General features: G+C 38.6%; 1 protein-coding gene across 1 annotated transcript; it reads left to right on the forward strand.

The window, feature by feature from the left end:
- The first annotated feature begins 4,894 nt into the window (after positions 1 to 4,894).
- On the forward strand, positions 4,895 to 15,671 carry LOC104832541 (leucine-rich repeat transmembrane protein FLRT1-like). The gene is made up of 4 exons (XM_010568779.1): positions 4,895 to 4,920; positions 5,937 to 6,081; positions 11,069 to 11,970; positions 15,224 to 15,671. The coding sequence occupies exons 1-4, from the start codon at positions 4,895 to 4,897 to the stop codon at positions 15,669 to 15,671; spliced, it is 1,521 nt and encodes a 506-aa protein (XP_010567081.1).
- The last annotated feature ends 2,144 nt before the right edge of the window (positions 15,672 to 17,815 follow it).

Below are 17,815 nucleotides of genomic sequence, written 5' to 3' on the forward strand. Positions count from 1 at the left end.
GGGGGGGGGGGGGCGACTACCAAAAAACCAAAAACTTTGATCAACATCTCCACTCCTGTATATTGGGTATCTAGTGTCCACGCCAAGACTGGGAAAGCGTTGTGTGAGATATCCTACAAACCTTTGGTTAGACCTAGCCTCTGCACAAAGAATTTACAATATAAACACATGTGTTTGCACATGAGGGTCAGTTCACCCGGAAACTTGTGTAATTGCAGCTGCCCAGCTGTGTGTGCCAGGCTGCAGCACGTGCACGTGTCAAGGCCATCTTCTGTGTGGTTAGCGCTGAAGCATCTTGAGTGGTTTGATTGTGTGGGTGGTTGTACAGTCACAAGTGGGGAACCCAATGGGGAAACGGAGAGAAAACAAAGAATATCTTGCAGTATCAAAGTATGGGAGAAAATTGAGATGGTAAAGAAAGATTTTCGTGTTCTAAAAAAGGAGTTAGACTAGAAGATTAGAATGTGCCTTTCTGAAGCACATTAGAGGGGAGGAAGTTATCCATCTGCACTGATACTTAAAGGAACATACTTTTCAGTTGTCATTACAGAAAATTTCTGCTAACAAAACCCAGACTTTTTACTTTTTCACATTTTAGGTTATTCCTGCCTTGCAGGCCTAGAAAGTTCATAGTTGGCTGCATTTTACAGTCCACACAGTGAGTCCATGGGTGCAACAAGTGGCTCACTACTAGTTTGAGGGAACATTCACTCCTTATTGGTCTCCTTTTACACAAGACAACTTCCACAAGTTACTTCTTCGGACCAGCTTTTCTTTTTTACAGCGCTTATTGTGGTCTTATTCCCGTGCTTATTTCTATGTATACACTTATGCTTAACTCTTTTCATTCTGATTTTTTGTTTTATTTTTTAAAATGGATAACATACATGCCAAAAACGTTCAGCTTTTCTAGCGTGGAAGAATGAAACCCTCTTTTTGTGCACACAGTGGGTATAATTCAGAAAACTCCCATTTCAGAGTCCTCATCTTGTTGAAACTGTGCCTCGCAGTTTCAACAGTAGACAACTTTTACAGTCTAAGCTCCGTTCTGGTTCCATTGGATGCACAGTCACTAGCAAGCTGCTCTTAAAGGCTAAAGACACCCACAGGAAATGGAAGGGCCAGAACTACCTTGCTTCATACAGGACTCTGAAAAGCCCTTACAGGTCACGGTTGTTAACTACTGACCTGAACCACTTTTGTGTGTGCAAAACTCTAGAAACAGAATTGTCACAGTTCCAGTATAAATTGGATGATCCATCCCTGCCACTTTACTTTTAGGTGGTACTGCATGAGGCACGGTCTCACATAGGTTAATTACAGATCTTACATGAATGTTCATATACAAAAGACCTGTGTGTTTAAATTCTAGGTTGAGAATGGATTATATCCATTCTGATATGATGGATTATAGCCATCATGTCTGCCCTCTTTATTTCCCCCTTCTTCATTCCTTTTGGGACTAACTTGGAATATCATTAGTAGAAAACTGTCATTATACTGTAGCATAATCTGTGGTTTCATGGGCACTGCTCTCTGTGGCTTGGTTATTAATGAAGAACAGTTCTCCCTCAAGTGGATGCCATTAGCAGCAATACTTTGAAGGCCAATAACAGCAGCATTAGTGGCATATGTGTATGAAATTATTTAAACTGACCCCCTCCATGTGGGTGCTGCTTATTTGTTGTTTATGGGGTGCCTGCCCCAGATGCATCTGATCTTGGCTAGCATCTCTCAGCACTATCATAAAACTCCTCGATATGTGAATTTTTGTTTAACAAAGTTTCATCCCTTTCAACAGGTTTCACTGTGCTAGTTCCTCTGGAATGCAAATGTGCCACGGATAGGTGAAATGTGAGAAATTCCTGAGGGGTTATCACTTTTATCTCCTCTGTGTAGCCAGCATGGAGGAAGAAAAGGAAACCTACCTTATTGTGTGGAGGAAAAATCTGCTTTAAGTCATCCAGCAGCTGTTTCCAGTGTATGAAGATGACCTTGCCTGGAGTTAGAAAGCGCATTCTCCACATACTGTGAAAGCAGATAAAAAATATTTCCACAAAATTCTTGGCTTATGAAGAATATTGAGACATCATTTTCAGACAGGCTTCTGATTGTTTTTATGAAACTCTATTTGCAGTTTTATTTTGTAGGAATAAAACAAAAAACCACTTTTGATAAATTTATAATCTTTATATTAATTAAGTATCATCAATTTGCCTAGAATGCATATAGGCTGACATTCGTGATTCAGTGTAACCCTCTGAGGTTCTTTGTTTAAGAAACATTTCCATAAAGCAGTTCAGATTATTTCAACAGATGATTAAGGGAAACATAATGTTTTTAAATACAATGTTATGATTGTTTCCCTTAGCAGCCTGATCCACTCTGGAGAGAAGTGCTTGATTGGAGGTAACTCTTGCAGCAGACAAATGCCATTTGTTGTCCCTATGAAAAACTAGTCCAAATGCAAGTTAAAAACCTCCAGCAAAAAATAATTATAAATTCACACGTACTCAGTGGCAGGCACTTGATAGCATATGGCAGCTAAATATGCCAAGGATTCTTTAGAGCATATGCCATCACTTAGCAGCTCCTAGTTGCCAAACTGCTTGTGCTTGTGACATCCCTCAGGGACCAAGCTCCTACCCATGCCCTCTGCAGGCCCAAAGCCGGTCTTTTCCTGCAATTTCTGCTTTCCATGGACAAGGGACACTCTGACTGTAAGAGCTGAGCTTCTCCATGTCTTTTGTGATAAGACTGCATCTTCCCTTGTACAGTCTGTGCCAACATCTGCATTATAAGGGATCCACCTTCAGAGTTTATGGGCTGTCTTAACTCAGACATTTCTAAATGCTCCATAACTAGAGTTTTGCAGATTCATTCTTCTAATTTTAATGTCATCTTACTTTTATGTGATTTTCTAAATGTAATCTTAGGTTAAAAAATTATGTCTTGACATACATATGTGTGCTTTTGTCAAACCTCTGACTTTGGTGAAGAAAGAAAAGGCCCAAACACCAGTACTGTAGACTCTGCAATCTTGTGTGAGGCAAGATTTGTACAAAAAGATAATATTTTTATTAGACTGATATATTTGGAAAAAAACCCCAAACTTTACAGTCCTTTATGAGCCCTTCTTCAGATCTGTAATAAAAGCAGCAATCCTGAAAGATCTTCTGACTTCCATCAACTCGGGCTTATGTTTTATGCAAATTTGTCCAATATATTTTACTACTTTGCCATGATACTCTATAACCAATGTCCATATTAAATGCCAACAACACAAAAGAGTCTGACACGGACTTTGGGTTTAGCAGGTTTCGATCTGAAATGTTTACCTTTGGTTAAAGCACACACCATGTAGAATGTCCCTGGGACTTCTCGCACGGGCAGGTTATGGGTGCTATCATTCTTTCTGACAGAGAAATGGCAGAGGGGAGTATCAAGCCATTAGTCCCGCACAGGAATCCCCATTGAAAGGTGTGGAGAGTTTGCATAAAAACTGCTAGCAGGAAGTGGCCACCCATGATTGACTTTCTTAACATCCCCCTGCAAAGCTGTGCAACTCATGGCCAGCAGCGCTGCTTCCACAATGGAGATCCTGGAATGTTTATTCACTTTTTTTTTTTGCATAGCTCACATCTTCCCACTAGGCTTATGGCTTATACAGTCCTGTGACTCTTCGTCAGTTCGGTTGCCATCAGGTCTCCTAGAATCAATAAAAAACCCACAGGTCATAGTTTTGTGCAAAAGCAAAGGCATCAGCTCTGGTGGATGTGTGTCACAATTTGTACAGAACAGATTTAATAAGATCATCTTTCATAGCTATCACTTTAAAATACCTAGCTGCTGAAAGCAGACATATATCAGGAATTAATGGATACATAATATCATTCTTGATTAAATCATTGTTGTTAATATCATGTAAATGAACTATTAAACCAATAAAGTTTCTTTTCATTACTTTGAAAAGACCAAGGATATAGATACTTCTCAAAAATGCAGAGCCAAGAATATTGCACCTTACTGTGGCGTTACCTTGTAACTACAGCTGTGAATTCTAACAGCTGAGTGGCTTACAATTTACAAAATAGGGAAGGATGCAATATATGGTTCTTACTTAAAGGCATTCTCAGACTGCCTCTGCAGTACTCTGGAGCTCTAAACTGCAAACTGTAGGGTTTGTTCTGCGTTTCTTTTGACCCTCCTTGAGCAAAAAGCAGTTGCTTTGTGATGACATTTTTGAGGAACACAAATTCCTACCTAAGATCCTGAGTGTTATTGTCTTAATGACCTCTGCATTTAAACTCAAGTCAGTGGAAAGATGCAATCAAAGACTGTTTCAGGGTGTGCTGAAATGAACCACAAGTAGCTGTCTGTATGCAGAAAGGTTTTATGCTTTTCTTTGGGTACTTTGATTCTTTTAGGGGGAAAAAAAAAAGGCAGAACCACAAACCAGGTACCAAACCCTAGATCAAGATACATTAAAATACTTCTTTTAGAGCACCATTGCTAATCCTGCTCACCCACTCATTTTTGCTCAGTTGATCACTATGGCATAAGTCAGGCAGGGTTTTTTTTGCATAGCTTGTTAAACATGCTAGTTTGACAGGCTGCTTTAGGAAAAGGTTTCTGCTCTTGCTGTTCGGTTTAGCAGATGCTGGGTTGCAGTTCTGTGCTCTCAGCGTAGGGGATTAAGGAGACAGAAGGATCTCCAGGAGGGAATATGGCAATTGTCCAGCATAAACCCAGCTGCATCCAATAGGCATTCCCATCAAGGACTGTCCCCAATTCAGTTATCCATTTGTCAAATCAACTTGACATCATCTTCTGCTTGGAAAAATAACTGGCCTAGTTCTGCATTCAAGGAATAGGATTAGCTGCTACTGAAGATATGACGGAGAGGATGGAAGGAAGCAGGTAACAGTGCAAAGCAGATCATTATGATAAGATACAAAGGTTTCTGAAGTACACTGCTTTGTACTTTGTAAATTGCTGAGTACAAAGGAAAAAACAATGCAAAGAAAGTTCTTAAAATAATCACAAGCCAAACTGTAAGCTTTTTAAAACTTTACACGTCTAGCTGGCACTGCTAGTAGATATGAGAGAAGCACTAATAAGTAGAGAGAAAACTCTGAAAGGAACTTTAGTGTTCTCCAGCTGTCATGGGGTAAATAGGCCCTATTGATCATCCACCACTTGATTTATACTAAATGCTTTCAAGCATTTCACATTTGTAATTTTCAAATATAAGAACAATTAAACTTTGATTTATGGGAATTACACAAACACAAGTAACTTAGATTTTTGTCCAGTCTTTAAAAAAGGTGTACCAACCAGCTGCACTCAGCTGTACTACAGATATTCAGAAAGTGAATAGAATGTTTTAGCTTTAAAATAATAGCTGCCTGAGTTTTGAGGTTTTTGGGGGGTCTGAATAATGCAAGAGGAGGAGTGAAAAAGCTTCGGTGTTGGCTGTAGTTGTGTTTTTACTGTTTCTAATACTCGGTCACAGAAGATACAAAGGTTTTACAGCCCCACTATAAAACAGCTCTTTATCTTTTCTCCACTAATTCTGTGGTGTCACATTTAACAAAACTAGGAAACTGGAGATAATATGGATGTTTGCAGATTAGATGTCAGGTAATAAATAACACTAATTTCACATACCTACAAATGTAAAGGCACCTTATCACTGTTTAAGTTTCTCACTCTTTGTAATGCCTGCCAACATTTTAACCCAAGCAAATTACGGTATTGTTTTTGCTGTTTTTTCACTGGGATAAAATACACAGTCATAATATCCTTTTATCAGATTTCATGGTATAAAAGGACTTTGGTGCTTAATTCAAGCTCTATGTTGCTGAGACAATTTCAGAGCTCCTGTTCTGGAAGATGTATTTATCTTACCTTTTAGTCTTCTTTTCTTTTCACAGTGGTCTAAGTACCACTTGCCCAAGAAGATGCAGCTGTGACCCTGCCCAATCAGTGCAATGCTACAGAGCTACGGAGATCCCCAGAGAGATTCCTTTCACCACCAGGAGACTCTACATCAGTCACAGCAAAATTAAACAACTCCAGGTAGGAAAAAATCCAGTAAAAATATTTTCTGCAGTGCGCTGTAACCAAAAGCTGGGCTTAGCAGATGGTGGTGGCTTTCAAGGGAAGAGAGAATCTTATTCCACCTTCTAAAAACTGATGAAATGCTGCCAGATCTGGTTTTATTTTTACTTACTTTTTAAGGATATGTAAATATATTCTTACAGTGTTTTCATTATCCTGCAGTCTCCGAGCACTGGCTCACGCTGCCACGATGATATTTTGTATGCAACTCAAAAAATAGTAATTTACAACTAGGAGCCAAATGTTGACTTGGTTTTTATATCGTCAAATAACCATTGACTTCCAGAGTAATATTTTAACTTGTTAAAAGCTTTTGCTACTTTTGATACAATATAACACTTTTTTCACAGTAAATGGACAGGTTTTATGTAGCTGGAATCATTTCCCTAATGAATGAAATTGAAGTTCTTTTCCCCCTCTGGAGTTGCAAGTGTCAGGTACAACTGCTATTAGAAATGGCAGAGGGAATAAGTAAGTTAGAGTCTAAGGCAGAGTGTGAGATGTTTCTAAAAGCAATGCTGGGCCTACCTAATAACCCATATAAACAATAGCAGCTTCTAACTGAAGCTGCCAGCTATTTGTGTTATTAAAAAAGTTTATTCTGCATTTCTTCAGGTATTACTGGATCATGTTATTAAAGGTATGATCAGTTTATGCTCATTTTGCATTGCACTCTGGAACTGTGCTTCTCTGTTTCCTACCCTGAAATATATTTATTTAATAAATTCAACTTCTGTAGATAGACAACAAGGGAAATACAACCACCTGTATTATACATGCTTGCTGTGTATCAGTTTACTACAAATAATAAGAAATGTTCTATTCAAAAGAGATACATTTTCTCTTAAGTATGCTTATCCTCTTACAAAGAATATAACTTTAACTGCTATGAAAAGCATCTTTGATTTTGCCCTCAGGATTGAATGAAATAGTCTAGAAGGCATCTTAGAGCAGCACCTGGGATACCTGTTGCCCACTGCGAAACAGTTAGTAATTTTACAATGTAACTCTGAGAAAGAGTTTACTTCTCTTTTAGCCGCTACTAATATCTCTGGTTTTCTTGTGTTAGCTCCCACACCTACAAGAGTCAAAGTTCATTGGTGCGATTTAGTTATATTGATGTGCTCTACCTAAACAAAATATCTGTCAAATGAATTCTTTATTAGAAATACTTTTTCTGTGAAAAAAACCAACCAATTATTTTCTTTCCAAGATAAGGAAGGTGAGCCATTTTTCCTTTCTTAGGCTAGTTGCCCATACCTGTCAGCTACTTCTCAGTTACTAGTAAAGTGGCCTTAGGTTCTGACTAGAGCAACAGGCAGGTGTTATAAAGCATTTAAATGTTGGACATAAGTCAATAGAGTAGTGGAATAAATGTTTTATGACTGTTCAGAAGAAATGGTGCATGAAACCATCTAAGGAGAGAGGTTTTAACTTTATACATTAATTCAACTGAGCAATCAGTATGCCTTACTTCTACTACTGACTTTGCACTGAAAGGAAATAAGTCCTTTCATGTTATCTGCCTGTAGTTATGTAGATTCTTTCCTTAAGATTAGACTGGGTTTGTGAAGCTATTTTTCACTTTTCTTTCCATGCAACAAATTATGCTTCTGAGGTCTTGACATCATAAATACTTATGCTTAATTTTACACAGCCGAGCAATTCCACTGGCACATATCACAGTGCTCGTAAAAACAGGTTTTGATTTCTGCTTGTAAACTACATATCTGGAAGCGCTAGAAGAACTCTATAGGGGTTTTTTTGGGTTTGGGTTTTTTGGGGTTTGGGTTTTTTTGCTTTTTAAATTCCTTCATTTACCTAATCTTAGAGAAAATAATGTATTTTCAAAAAGAAGTTGAATGGAAGCCTAGACTTCCCACAGCTGACCTCCAAGAGACTTGTATATGTAAGCATTCAAATATACTATGGTTTGACAATTAGCCTTCTCAGAAGAATAAACAAATATTGTTTCAAACTGAGTACCAATTACTTTTGGACATTATTTTACATTGGATTATTATTAAAATTGCAAATAAAGGAAAAAGAAAAGAAGATACGTTTGCATGCTAAATACAGTATGTTTTGAAGAAAAAAACAAGAAAAAAAAATAGATCTTTTCTACCCAGATCAACTTTGTATTTGTTCTGACAGGGTTGATTGTCATTGAAAACACTGGCTGGGATTTTTGCTTTTGGTATTTTTACAAACTAGGGTTTGTTATAAACAGACTTCATAATAACAAAACTAGTAATTTTAGCATTTTTTTCAATAATTTCTGCCTCTTCCTTGATTTGAAGACCAACTATAACCTGTTTACTCTCCCTTTAAGATTTAGTTTATTTCTAACAGTATTAATATATCGGGGTTTATCTGCTAAAATAAAATTGCTTATCTGGCCACCACAATAGGGGACTGGTTTAAGAAACTGCTTATAACAAAGCCCAGTTCACAAAAATTCTAAAAGAAAAAAAAAAGTCATTACAAATGACACAATTATTAAAATGTTTCTATTAAAATAACAGCATCTTAGATCCCTTTTCAGGAGATCTACTTTTTAAAATGTAAAATTATATTAGTATCACTTTCCAGACAGTCCAGTTAGAGAATAAAACATCACTTCATAGCAAAAAGAGAGCTGATGATAGGCTTTCAAATATGTCTTGATTCATATTAGAAAGACTGGGTTGTTTGTAACAGCATGGATAAATGTTTAAGTCTCAAAACAGCATGGTCACAAAGCCTAGCAAAGCATACCAAATGGGTGGAAAATAGAAATTATAATAATCCACATCAAGAAGCCTAACATGATTACAGAATGAATGTCTCTACGTTGACCTTCATGTAGCTCTCTGTCACTTAATAAGATGAAAATTAAGCCTCTTAGAGACATACAGCAATCAACTGAGGAAAAGCAGGAAATACTGCTTTTGAACTTACAGGAGAAAATGTGTTGAACTTATGAACTTATTTGTTTCAATTTCCTTAAGACTGTTTTATCACTTACATATGACTATGCATTTCTGCTCTTGAGCAATGCAGTTCATTCCTATGGGATTTCTCATTATAAAGCTTTGCAAGATTAGCCTCCTAATCATGACCAAAACTGGACATGCAATTCTGTAATTGCTATATAGCAATATATATTTATTACAAAACTGCATTTATAGAAATAATAGAAATTGGACAACTTTGTTATTTACTGTTGAGAATATAAGGGTTTTTTATGGATGTACCTTCCCTCATTTGAGCTTAAATGTGATTGATGAAGAAACCTGCATCAATAGAGGTTCCACACTTATACTTTCTAACTAACTGCATCAAATCTTGCAATGCTCAGAAATTACTTTACAAGAGAGAATAAATGTAATCAGAAGGTAGTGACAACTAAGGATACCAGAGCAAAATGAAATCTGACTCGTCTTTCACAGATGTGCGTGCTCTAATTTTAACAGAAGTTAAAATGTCAAGTTTGTAGCTAAGGTAAAGAGATACAACCCAAAAACATGCAAGAGTTGGATAAGTGAAGCTGGAAGGAATCTTTTAACAATCACCTTTACAAGCTGATTTCACATACAAAAGTATGATAGCCAACTGTATTCAGTCAGGATCATAGAACAAAATTACTACCCAGTACCTGTGCTGCAAAAGGCCTTGTACTGCCTTCCATGTAGATTCCTGACTGGGATGAGGGATTATGCTGTAGAACATGCTTTATAGCTTCTCTCAATGAGAGTAAAATGTGCTGGTAGCTACTAAGCCCTGGGGGAAATAGAATGAAGACTATAGTGTTAGTTTAACATCTCTTACTGATGTGATACTCCTGAGACCTGTAGTGAGATATATTGAACATGGGAAGGGAAAATGGATGAGGACACTCCTTCCCACCTCTCCCATGCAGAATACCTGCTCATCTTGCTCTGAGCTTTCTGTGATTCCCATATAAATGAATGTTTAAAAATCAAGCATCTAGGTCAATGGGCAGCATCTCTGATAATTTCAGAAAACTACTGTTTAAGCAACTGGTGTGCTCGTAGAACTCCTGAGTTCACCCTCATTGCCTGCTTCCTCGTATCTTGGCTTGGAGGAAACTGCCAGATTCACTTAAGTTTCCTTCTTAACTTGAGACACAAGATGGCAAGCTTTGTAAACAGGCAGGTTCCAACAGAGCAGAAAAATAATGAAACACTTAGAATGCCTCTGTATATTACAGTCACAGTCAATATCTAAGTTCCGTTTACCACTGCAAAGCATCCGTTTATTACCAACTAACAAAAACTAAGTTCCTGTAAAATCAATCTGTTCCACAGAGGTGACTTTCAGACCAAGCTGATATGACACCTTTGGTTTGCTCATCTTAGTATGTGAGGTTTTTACTTTAAAGAAAAGGAGAGAGAGCAGGGGGAGAGAAGAAATACAAGCATTGGATTTCAGTTTCCTGCCAAAACTTTATAGTAGGGAGAGGTGATGATATCCATGTGTACTTCCTCTGGGGGAATACAGGCTGCAGTGACAATACTGCTGATACATGGAAATGGCAGCGCAATGAACTCGAAACTGCTCCAGCGAGCTGTGTTGAGCGCAGTAACAACCATCTACTCTCTGCAAAGATTTCTGCTACTGGTGATATTAGCTCTCTGTTTTATATAGGCTATCCACCAGGCAGAAATAAAAGGAATATTCCTTCTTCAAACGTATGTTTGCTCAAAACCAGACACAATATGGACCTAAACAACAAAATTCTAGAAATGGAAGTAAATACTGGCAAACTGCAGGTATCTATAGTTAACATCTGTATTGTTACCTTTTCTCTTAGTTTCTCATTCTAAATACATAGTTTCTTAATATATACTAGCAATTGTCAGAGCATCCAGAAGAAGTAGCCAGTGAGAATATCTATAAATAGACGGTGTACTATCACATGAGTTATTTTTTTCTCTTTAAGATTACGGACTTCAGGAGAATGTCAGCCCTTGAAGAGCTGGTCCTGTCATGCAGTGGCACAGAATCAATAGAAAACAACACTTTCAAAGCTCTGAGTGCCTTGAAGTCCCTGGAACTCTACAAAAATCAGCTCAAGCAAATACCTACCTTCCTCCCATCTGGCCTTGAAATTTTAAAACTCGCTGATAACTCCATCAACACTCTGCATGCATCTGATTTTGAAGGTTTGATGAAACTAAGGATGCTCGATATTCGGAACAACCTGATTGCGACTCTGCCTCTGAGTGCGTTTTCTTCCCTTTGCAATTTACAAAGTTTGATTCTGGATGGCAACAACATGGAATCTGTGTCTGCGCCACTTAAGCTTCCTAGGCTGAAGTATCTGAGCATGGCTGATAATAAACTGAACTCATTCCCAACCAACTTCTTTGAATCTTTCCAAAATCTACAGTTTCTCAGTTTAAGTGGCAACTTTCTGACAAAAGTGCCTCTTGACCTACCTAAATCCCTGCTGTCACTAAAATTAGAGAAAAACCAACTTAAAACAATAAGACTTCGAGACATGAAACACCTAGAAAACCTGTCTGAGTTCTTTCTGTCAGAAAATCAGCTAACGTCAATAGATGGTGCACAGCTTCTTCCTAACTTAACAACACTGGAGCTGTCTAAGAACCAGCTCCACACTATGCCACTCAGGTTGCCCGGCAGACTGCAGAAACTCGACTGCAGCAATAACCTGATTCAAAGGGTGACAGCGCAGGACTTCCAAGGACTACAAGACCTCAAGCATTTGTTTCTTGACAACAATGCTGTTAGCGTGTTTGAGGCAGGAGCTCTTCAGCAGTGTGCGCAGCTTTCAAATCTGGCACTGGAACAGAATCTCCTCATTTCTATTCCGCTGAGGCAAGTGAATCTGAGGACAGCTGGTTCCCAGGTGTCATCTCTCCTTCCTTACATTATAAGAATGAGGGCCAAACTGGAAAAAAATTTGTATTCAGACCCAATCATGGTAGAAGTCTATCCATACCATAAACCCATTGCCATAACTGGCACTAATTAGCACTCTTGTTAGCAGTCTCAGCATAGAAGTAGAGCTGTTTTCATTACATCTGTGGCCCCCAGTGAATCTACTCATTTCACATCTCTCCCTGCCAGTGAGACTACTTTGTTTAATTAGCACACGAATAAGAGGAACCTGCTAGGAGAATATAACAGAATGATTACGGAGAAGTTATACTTCTGCTTAGATTTATCTTCCCCCATTACACAAAATTAATAGAGCATTCAATAAAAAGGAAAGACAGCAATTTTAAAGCTCATGTTTCTACCAACCCACACTGAGTTTATTATTGTTAAAATATTAAGATTTCAGGAGCTGAGTGTGGTCAAAAAGAATGTGCTTTTCCAATGGATATTAGCATTCCCAGCTTCATTAAATTCACACATTACAAAGTATTTGGAATGCATATAAGCTCTCCGGCTTCAGGCTATAAGCAAAATTCCAGTCAAAGGAGCTCAGAAGAAACATCCCTTGGGCACACTGTGTTCATTAATGCCCTGCTTACAGGTTCTCTCGCATTCATCTGAGTGTTGGTCCTGGCCATTATCAGAGATGGCATATTAAGCCAAATGGAGGCTGGTCTGATATAAAGTGGCAATTTTATTATTTCAAAAAGCTGTGCAATAAGATGGCATAAAAATAGTGAAGTAATTCCATTAACATCAACTTCTTTAACACAACTGCACTATTAAATTTTATTTTTATGGCTTGTGGACAGGTTTAACTAGCCCAAATAAATAATGCAGTAAAATTTCAATTCGTTTAGCATCAGGTCCTTTAGCATTTGAATCTATTTGGCAGCAGCTTTCTAATCAGAAAGTGATTTAGTGCTGTATAAATATTTGATTTCAGTCTAGCTTGACAGGAATATTTAATGCTTTCTAGTTACTTTAGTATTGTCTAATCCATCTTATTTTACAACCTTCGTAGTCAAGAGAATTAATAGGAAGGAGTTCTCTATTAGCCCTTAAACAGTATGGCTTTTAAGGAGATATTGGGGACTTGTATTTTCAGCTCAACAATGAATACAGATTTCAAGGGGAGGTTGTAAACATAAAAGAGGGAAAAAAAATGACAAGAAGTAAAATTTATGTACTTGATTTAATTGTCTGATGATCACCAGGTATGCATGGATATACAGAAATAAAAGTATTACTTCTGACAGTTATCTGACAACTCAGTCACCAGTGTCCAAGTTTAAAAAATATAATGATGTGCCCCAGTTAATAGGTCTTAGCAGTTATTCATCAGGAATGAAGAGAAAGAAAGCTTCTTTTGTTTATTTTCTGAGAAGAAAATAATCCACAGGTCCAAGTATTTTCAGGACTTGTAGAGAAGAGCCTATATTCCATAAAGTATTGCAGGGAGTGGTAAGGATGCCGAGAAGAGTCTGATAATGCTCCCTGGAGTGGCAGCAGCAGCATAGTACAGCTGCCATGGTGAGCTCCCGAGTGAGCACAGCTTCTCTGCCAGCAGCAGGATCACTCATCATGTACTCCAGAGCCATCACTTTCTCAAGATCAACACAGCCTGAAATCAAAAAATACAGCCATAAAGCCTAAGTCTAACGTTAGTACAGTAAGAGTCTTCACAGGTTTCAGGACTTGCTGGTCAGGCTTTAGACTGTAATCAGTCTGGATAAACATCTCGGGTGATGTCCTACTGCCTTTGACATCAGTGGCACTGGGGTTTTACCCCAGAGTACCCTTCTGGAATTACAGTGTCATATTGGGCAACTATAATCATCGCCGGTGGTTAGGTTTCAAAACCCACTTATTGCAGTCACAAGCATTTGGTAAGATCAAATTTTGTGGAGTGACTCACCATATCAGTGTGTGAAATTCTCATCTCCCCCAGGAAATACAGCACAATACAGAACTGCTCTACTCTTGAAATAGTCCCACTGAAGTGAGATTTACACAAATATGGCAACCACCTTTCAGCCTAAGAGGTCAAACTCAGCTTCACAAAAAACAGTGAGGGTCACAGTGTACCCTCTTAGAAATTTTCAAAGGTATCTCATATCATTACATTGAGATAAACTATCACATCAACCTTTACCAGTTGTGGTAACTGCTGTTCTATTCTAAATAGCTCTTGGTAGTATTATTTGTAATTTCCCTCAGAGTTTCAGTGAATAAGTTTCCTTAAAATCTCTAACCATGACTCTTAAATTCATCACCTTGCATACTACTATAGTAAAATTATTTTTAAGGTACTTTCAAATTCATTTTATTAAAAATATTCCATGCCAACTAACTGGCTTTTCTGTTAAGCACTTCTCACTAACTACAGCAGGAGGAAATTAGAAGATCATAAATGAGCAAGACTTGTGAAATAAAACAGTCTTATCATACAAATTTGTAAATGTATGAAAATAAGAATGATACTGACCAGCATAGTATCATATCCAGAGATTATCAACTGCTTTTTTTCTTTTAAATGTAACCAGTTCTAATTCTCTAAAGTAGTCTTTTAAAAGACCATCAAAAAGCACTTCTATTTCCCCTGTTGCTGATTTCCTAAACAGGATATCATCAGATGGACTACTTCTGTGATGATTAATGTTTGAATCTGATGGGAGCAGGAGAACAAAATGGAAGAAAAATTCTAGTTCTTTATGAACTAAAAAACCTTTTTATACAAATTTTATATAGAAGTATTTGAAGGAGCAGTGTTGCCATGCTTCTCTAAACTTTTGATCTTTCATGGTGCTATAATTTGGTTGTTGGCATACTTATGTCATTGAAGAGTACCAAATGCATTTTTAAGCTTGACACTCAATTGAACGTGAAACTTTCTTCACAGTACACTACAGTAGGACTGCTGTTTAGTTCAGTTGCACAAACAGAGTCAATACTGGGAAAACAGTTCAAGTGTGCATAGACAGTATTCCTATAACTTGAAAAAAAAAAAAAAGACATGAACACTTCATGACCACATCTTTTTTGCAGAAGTTTGCATTTTTTTGTTAGTGATAGTTTTATTTTAATACGTCAGGTGTGCCTGGGCAAATACCCACCACCAAATACCACTTACACAAACAGAATCAATATGATGAACATAACACCTTTGTGCTGTTCTATTTTTATTCAGACTTCCAGACACCCTTGCTAGATTGGATCTAAAGGGAAATGACATAGAGGATGTTGGAGAACAAGAGCTGAAGGACTTGAAACAGCTTCAGGTTTTAAATTTACGGAATAACAAGATATCTGCCTTGGATCGCAAAGTCTTAGAGTATTTACCTCGTCTTCGTCACCTGTATTTAGATGGAAACCCTTGGAACTGCACCTGTGACCTTCTCAGAACCAGAAGGGCGCTGGTGGCCAAAGGAACGGATGTCAGGGGAGGGCAGTGCGCGGCGCCAGCAGAAAGCCGAGGAGAAAGTTGGATGTCTTCCAAAAAGATTCTGCAGCAGTGTGAAGATAATCTGTCTTCTATGGAAAAAGGCAAAGAGGACAGAAAGAAAATGAAACCCAATGAGGCCTCCAGCGTTGGAGTAAACACAGATGATGACTACTATGATTATGAACTAGATTAACCCCATGGTTAATCTATGGTGAACATTAAAGTTGCCTAGAGCTGCCCTCTACCATCAGCGTCTCTACAGACAACCAGCCTGCTGGTCTGCCATTAACTTTTCCTCTTTAATTTGTACTATAAGAGGTAATAGCTGGTGACAGAAGGGCTATAGTAAGGATGTAAACTGAAAATCATAAAAAAAAGAATTTTTTTTTATGTCATTAGTACTATGTAGTTTGAGGGAAGTAAGAATACAATTACTATCTCTTAGAAAAGCAGTCTGTAACTCTGTATGGACCTTTTTATAGTAGAACATTCTTATAGTTGTATAAAAACCCCATAAATAAAATCCTGCAATACCGCAAGATACTATTACTAGGAGTCTGGCATTCAACACATTTAAACTCACAGGTTTGCAGTTCGAGATGGAGAGTTACACTGACGTGGGCAATTTATCAGGATTGTTCAGAGATTCTTGCTTTTGAGAAATGAATTTCAGTTTTCCTGAAATACTTGCCTCTTTCACTTATTTTAGACTATTTTAAATGGCACTAGACTAAATTAGCTGAGCTCCATGCAAAACACAGAAGGCTCATCTTCATCACAGCAAATGCAAAAAAAGAGAAGAATCAGTGTCCTGGTTGATGAGATTTAATACTAGTTCCAAAGTTAATTAATAGTGAGGAATGAAAATACCGGGGTCAACTTGACCTGATTCTATTGTAAACAGAAGAAGAGAGATTCTCAGGAAATAGCTCTCTACCTCTGGCAAATATTAGGGTAAGATGAAGTGAGATGAAGTTTTTGGAAGAGTTTATTTTGGTAGCTGAATAGCTAGTTGACTGCGATGTAGCTCAGGGGGCTGTGAGTGTACTTTTGGGTTAGGTGTACTTCACGTGGGAGTACACACTGCCAAGTGCCCCCCTTGACTGGCAGGAACCTCCCAGACGTTTGCATGCAAAAAAAAGGACCTAATGGTATATGCATCAACTCTGATGTATGTACAAATTTTATCAAGTGGTTCCCAAAGTGCTTGAAAACTAAACAAAATTGGATTACCGAGACCACTAAAACCAGTGACTTACAAATAGTAATCTAAGGGGCTTCCTGGCAGTTCATAAATCTCAGCTGATAACTGAGGAGTAACAAAACCAGCAAATTACTTTTCAAAGCAAACAGTTTCTATTATTCTTTATCTTCTGTTGGCATTCAGTAACCGAGTTAATCACTCACATTCACCGAGGCTGTTTTGGCAGGTGTCAAGAGTGCAGCTATTTGGTTATGTCGCCTATGCAAATGCAATTGACACTTGGGTTTCTTAGGCACCCACCACATGAAGCTATACAGCTTAATGGAATAGAAAGACCCAAGTTCATTTTTCTTTACATTTTAACTTTTTAACATATCATCAGCCACCCCAACTTTTTGGTAACTAAAGATTTAGGTATTTATGGAACAGCACAAGCCTTCCTCGTGTTTTGACCGTGTTATTTTTTCTGGCTAACGTTAGTCGAGTAGTTCTTTTCTGAGCAAGAAAAGTATTTTCACGATACAGAATTTTTTTTTCCCATTTTATATTGGTGGATTCTTCTAACAGAGTACTTTAAATACCTCTCTGTGTCATTTCAGCCCACCCACCTGTCTTGACAGCACCGGGCTAGCTTGTTAGCTCTCGCTCTATCTTTTGCCTGCAGTGAGTGGGATTTGCATCTTTGGCTCCGTGGGCCGTTACAAGCCAAGGCAGCAAAAGCCCAGGGAACTGCAGGTTTTGTGGGAGAGCGCAAAATGGGGTGTGCACCCCTGAGGCCTCGCTGTCTCGGCCGCCCCATGGGCACTCTCAGCAGGTCTGCGGGGGCCACGCTACCCCCATTCCCCACGCTTGTGCTGCAGAACCACCCAAGGGAGGGCTTGCAGGTGCTTTGAGGGTGAAACACCGCTTAGGAGAGACACCTCGCCGTCAGGCCCGGCTGCCTCTGCGGGGTTCAGATGTGTGTCCCCCGTTCCGAACGCCGGCGAGAAGACCAAAGCGCGGGGCGGGACGCGGGGGGGGGGCTGTTCCTGAGAGGAAAGAGCGGGCAGACCGTGCAGCCTCGACGCCCGGCCGGAGGAAGGGTTATGCGGCCCGAAGCCAAGCGGAGGCGGGCGAGTCTCTCCTCACACGCC

This window comes from Haliaeetus leucocephalus, unplaced genomic scaffold, assembly GCF_000737465.1.
Source record: "Haliaeetus leucocephalus isolate CR32 unplaced genomic scaffold, Haliaeetus_leucocephalus-4.0 Scaffold256, whole genome shotgun sequence".
NCBI lineage: Eukaryota > Metazoa > Chordata > Aves > Accipitriformes > Accipitridae > Haliaeetus > Haliaeetus leucocephalus.

What these genes read in the sequence shown, in the direction of transcription:
- LOC104832541 (XM_010568779.1), top strand. Translation starts at nt 4,895, where the DNA reads ATGACGGAGAGGATGGAAGGAAGCAG. An exon ending in GAGAGGATGGAAGGAAGCAG is followed by an intron (nt 4,921 to 5,936) that starts GTAACAGTGCAA and finishes TTCTTTTCACAG; the next exon opens with TGGTCTAAGTACCACTTGCC. An exon ending in CTCATTTCTATTCCGCTGAG is followed by an intron (nt 11,971 to 15,223) that starts GCAAGTGAATCT and finishes ATTTTTATTCAG; the next exon opens with ACTTCCAGACACCCTTGCTA.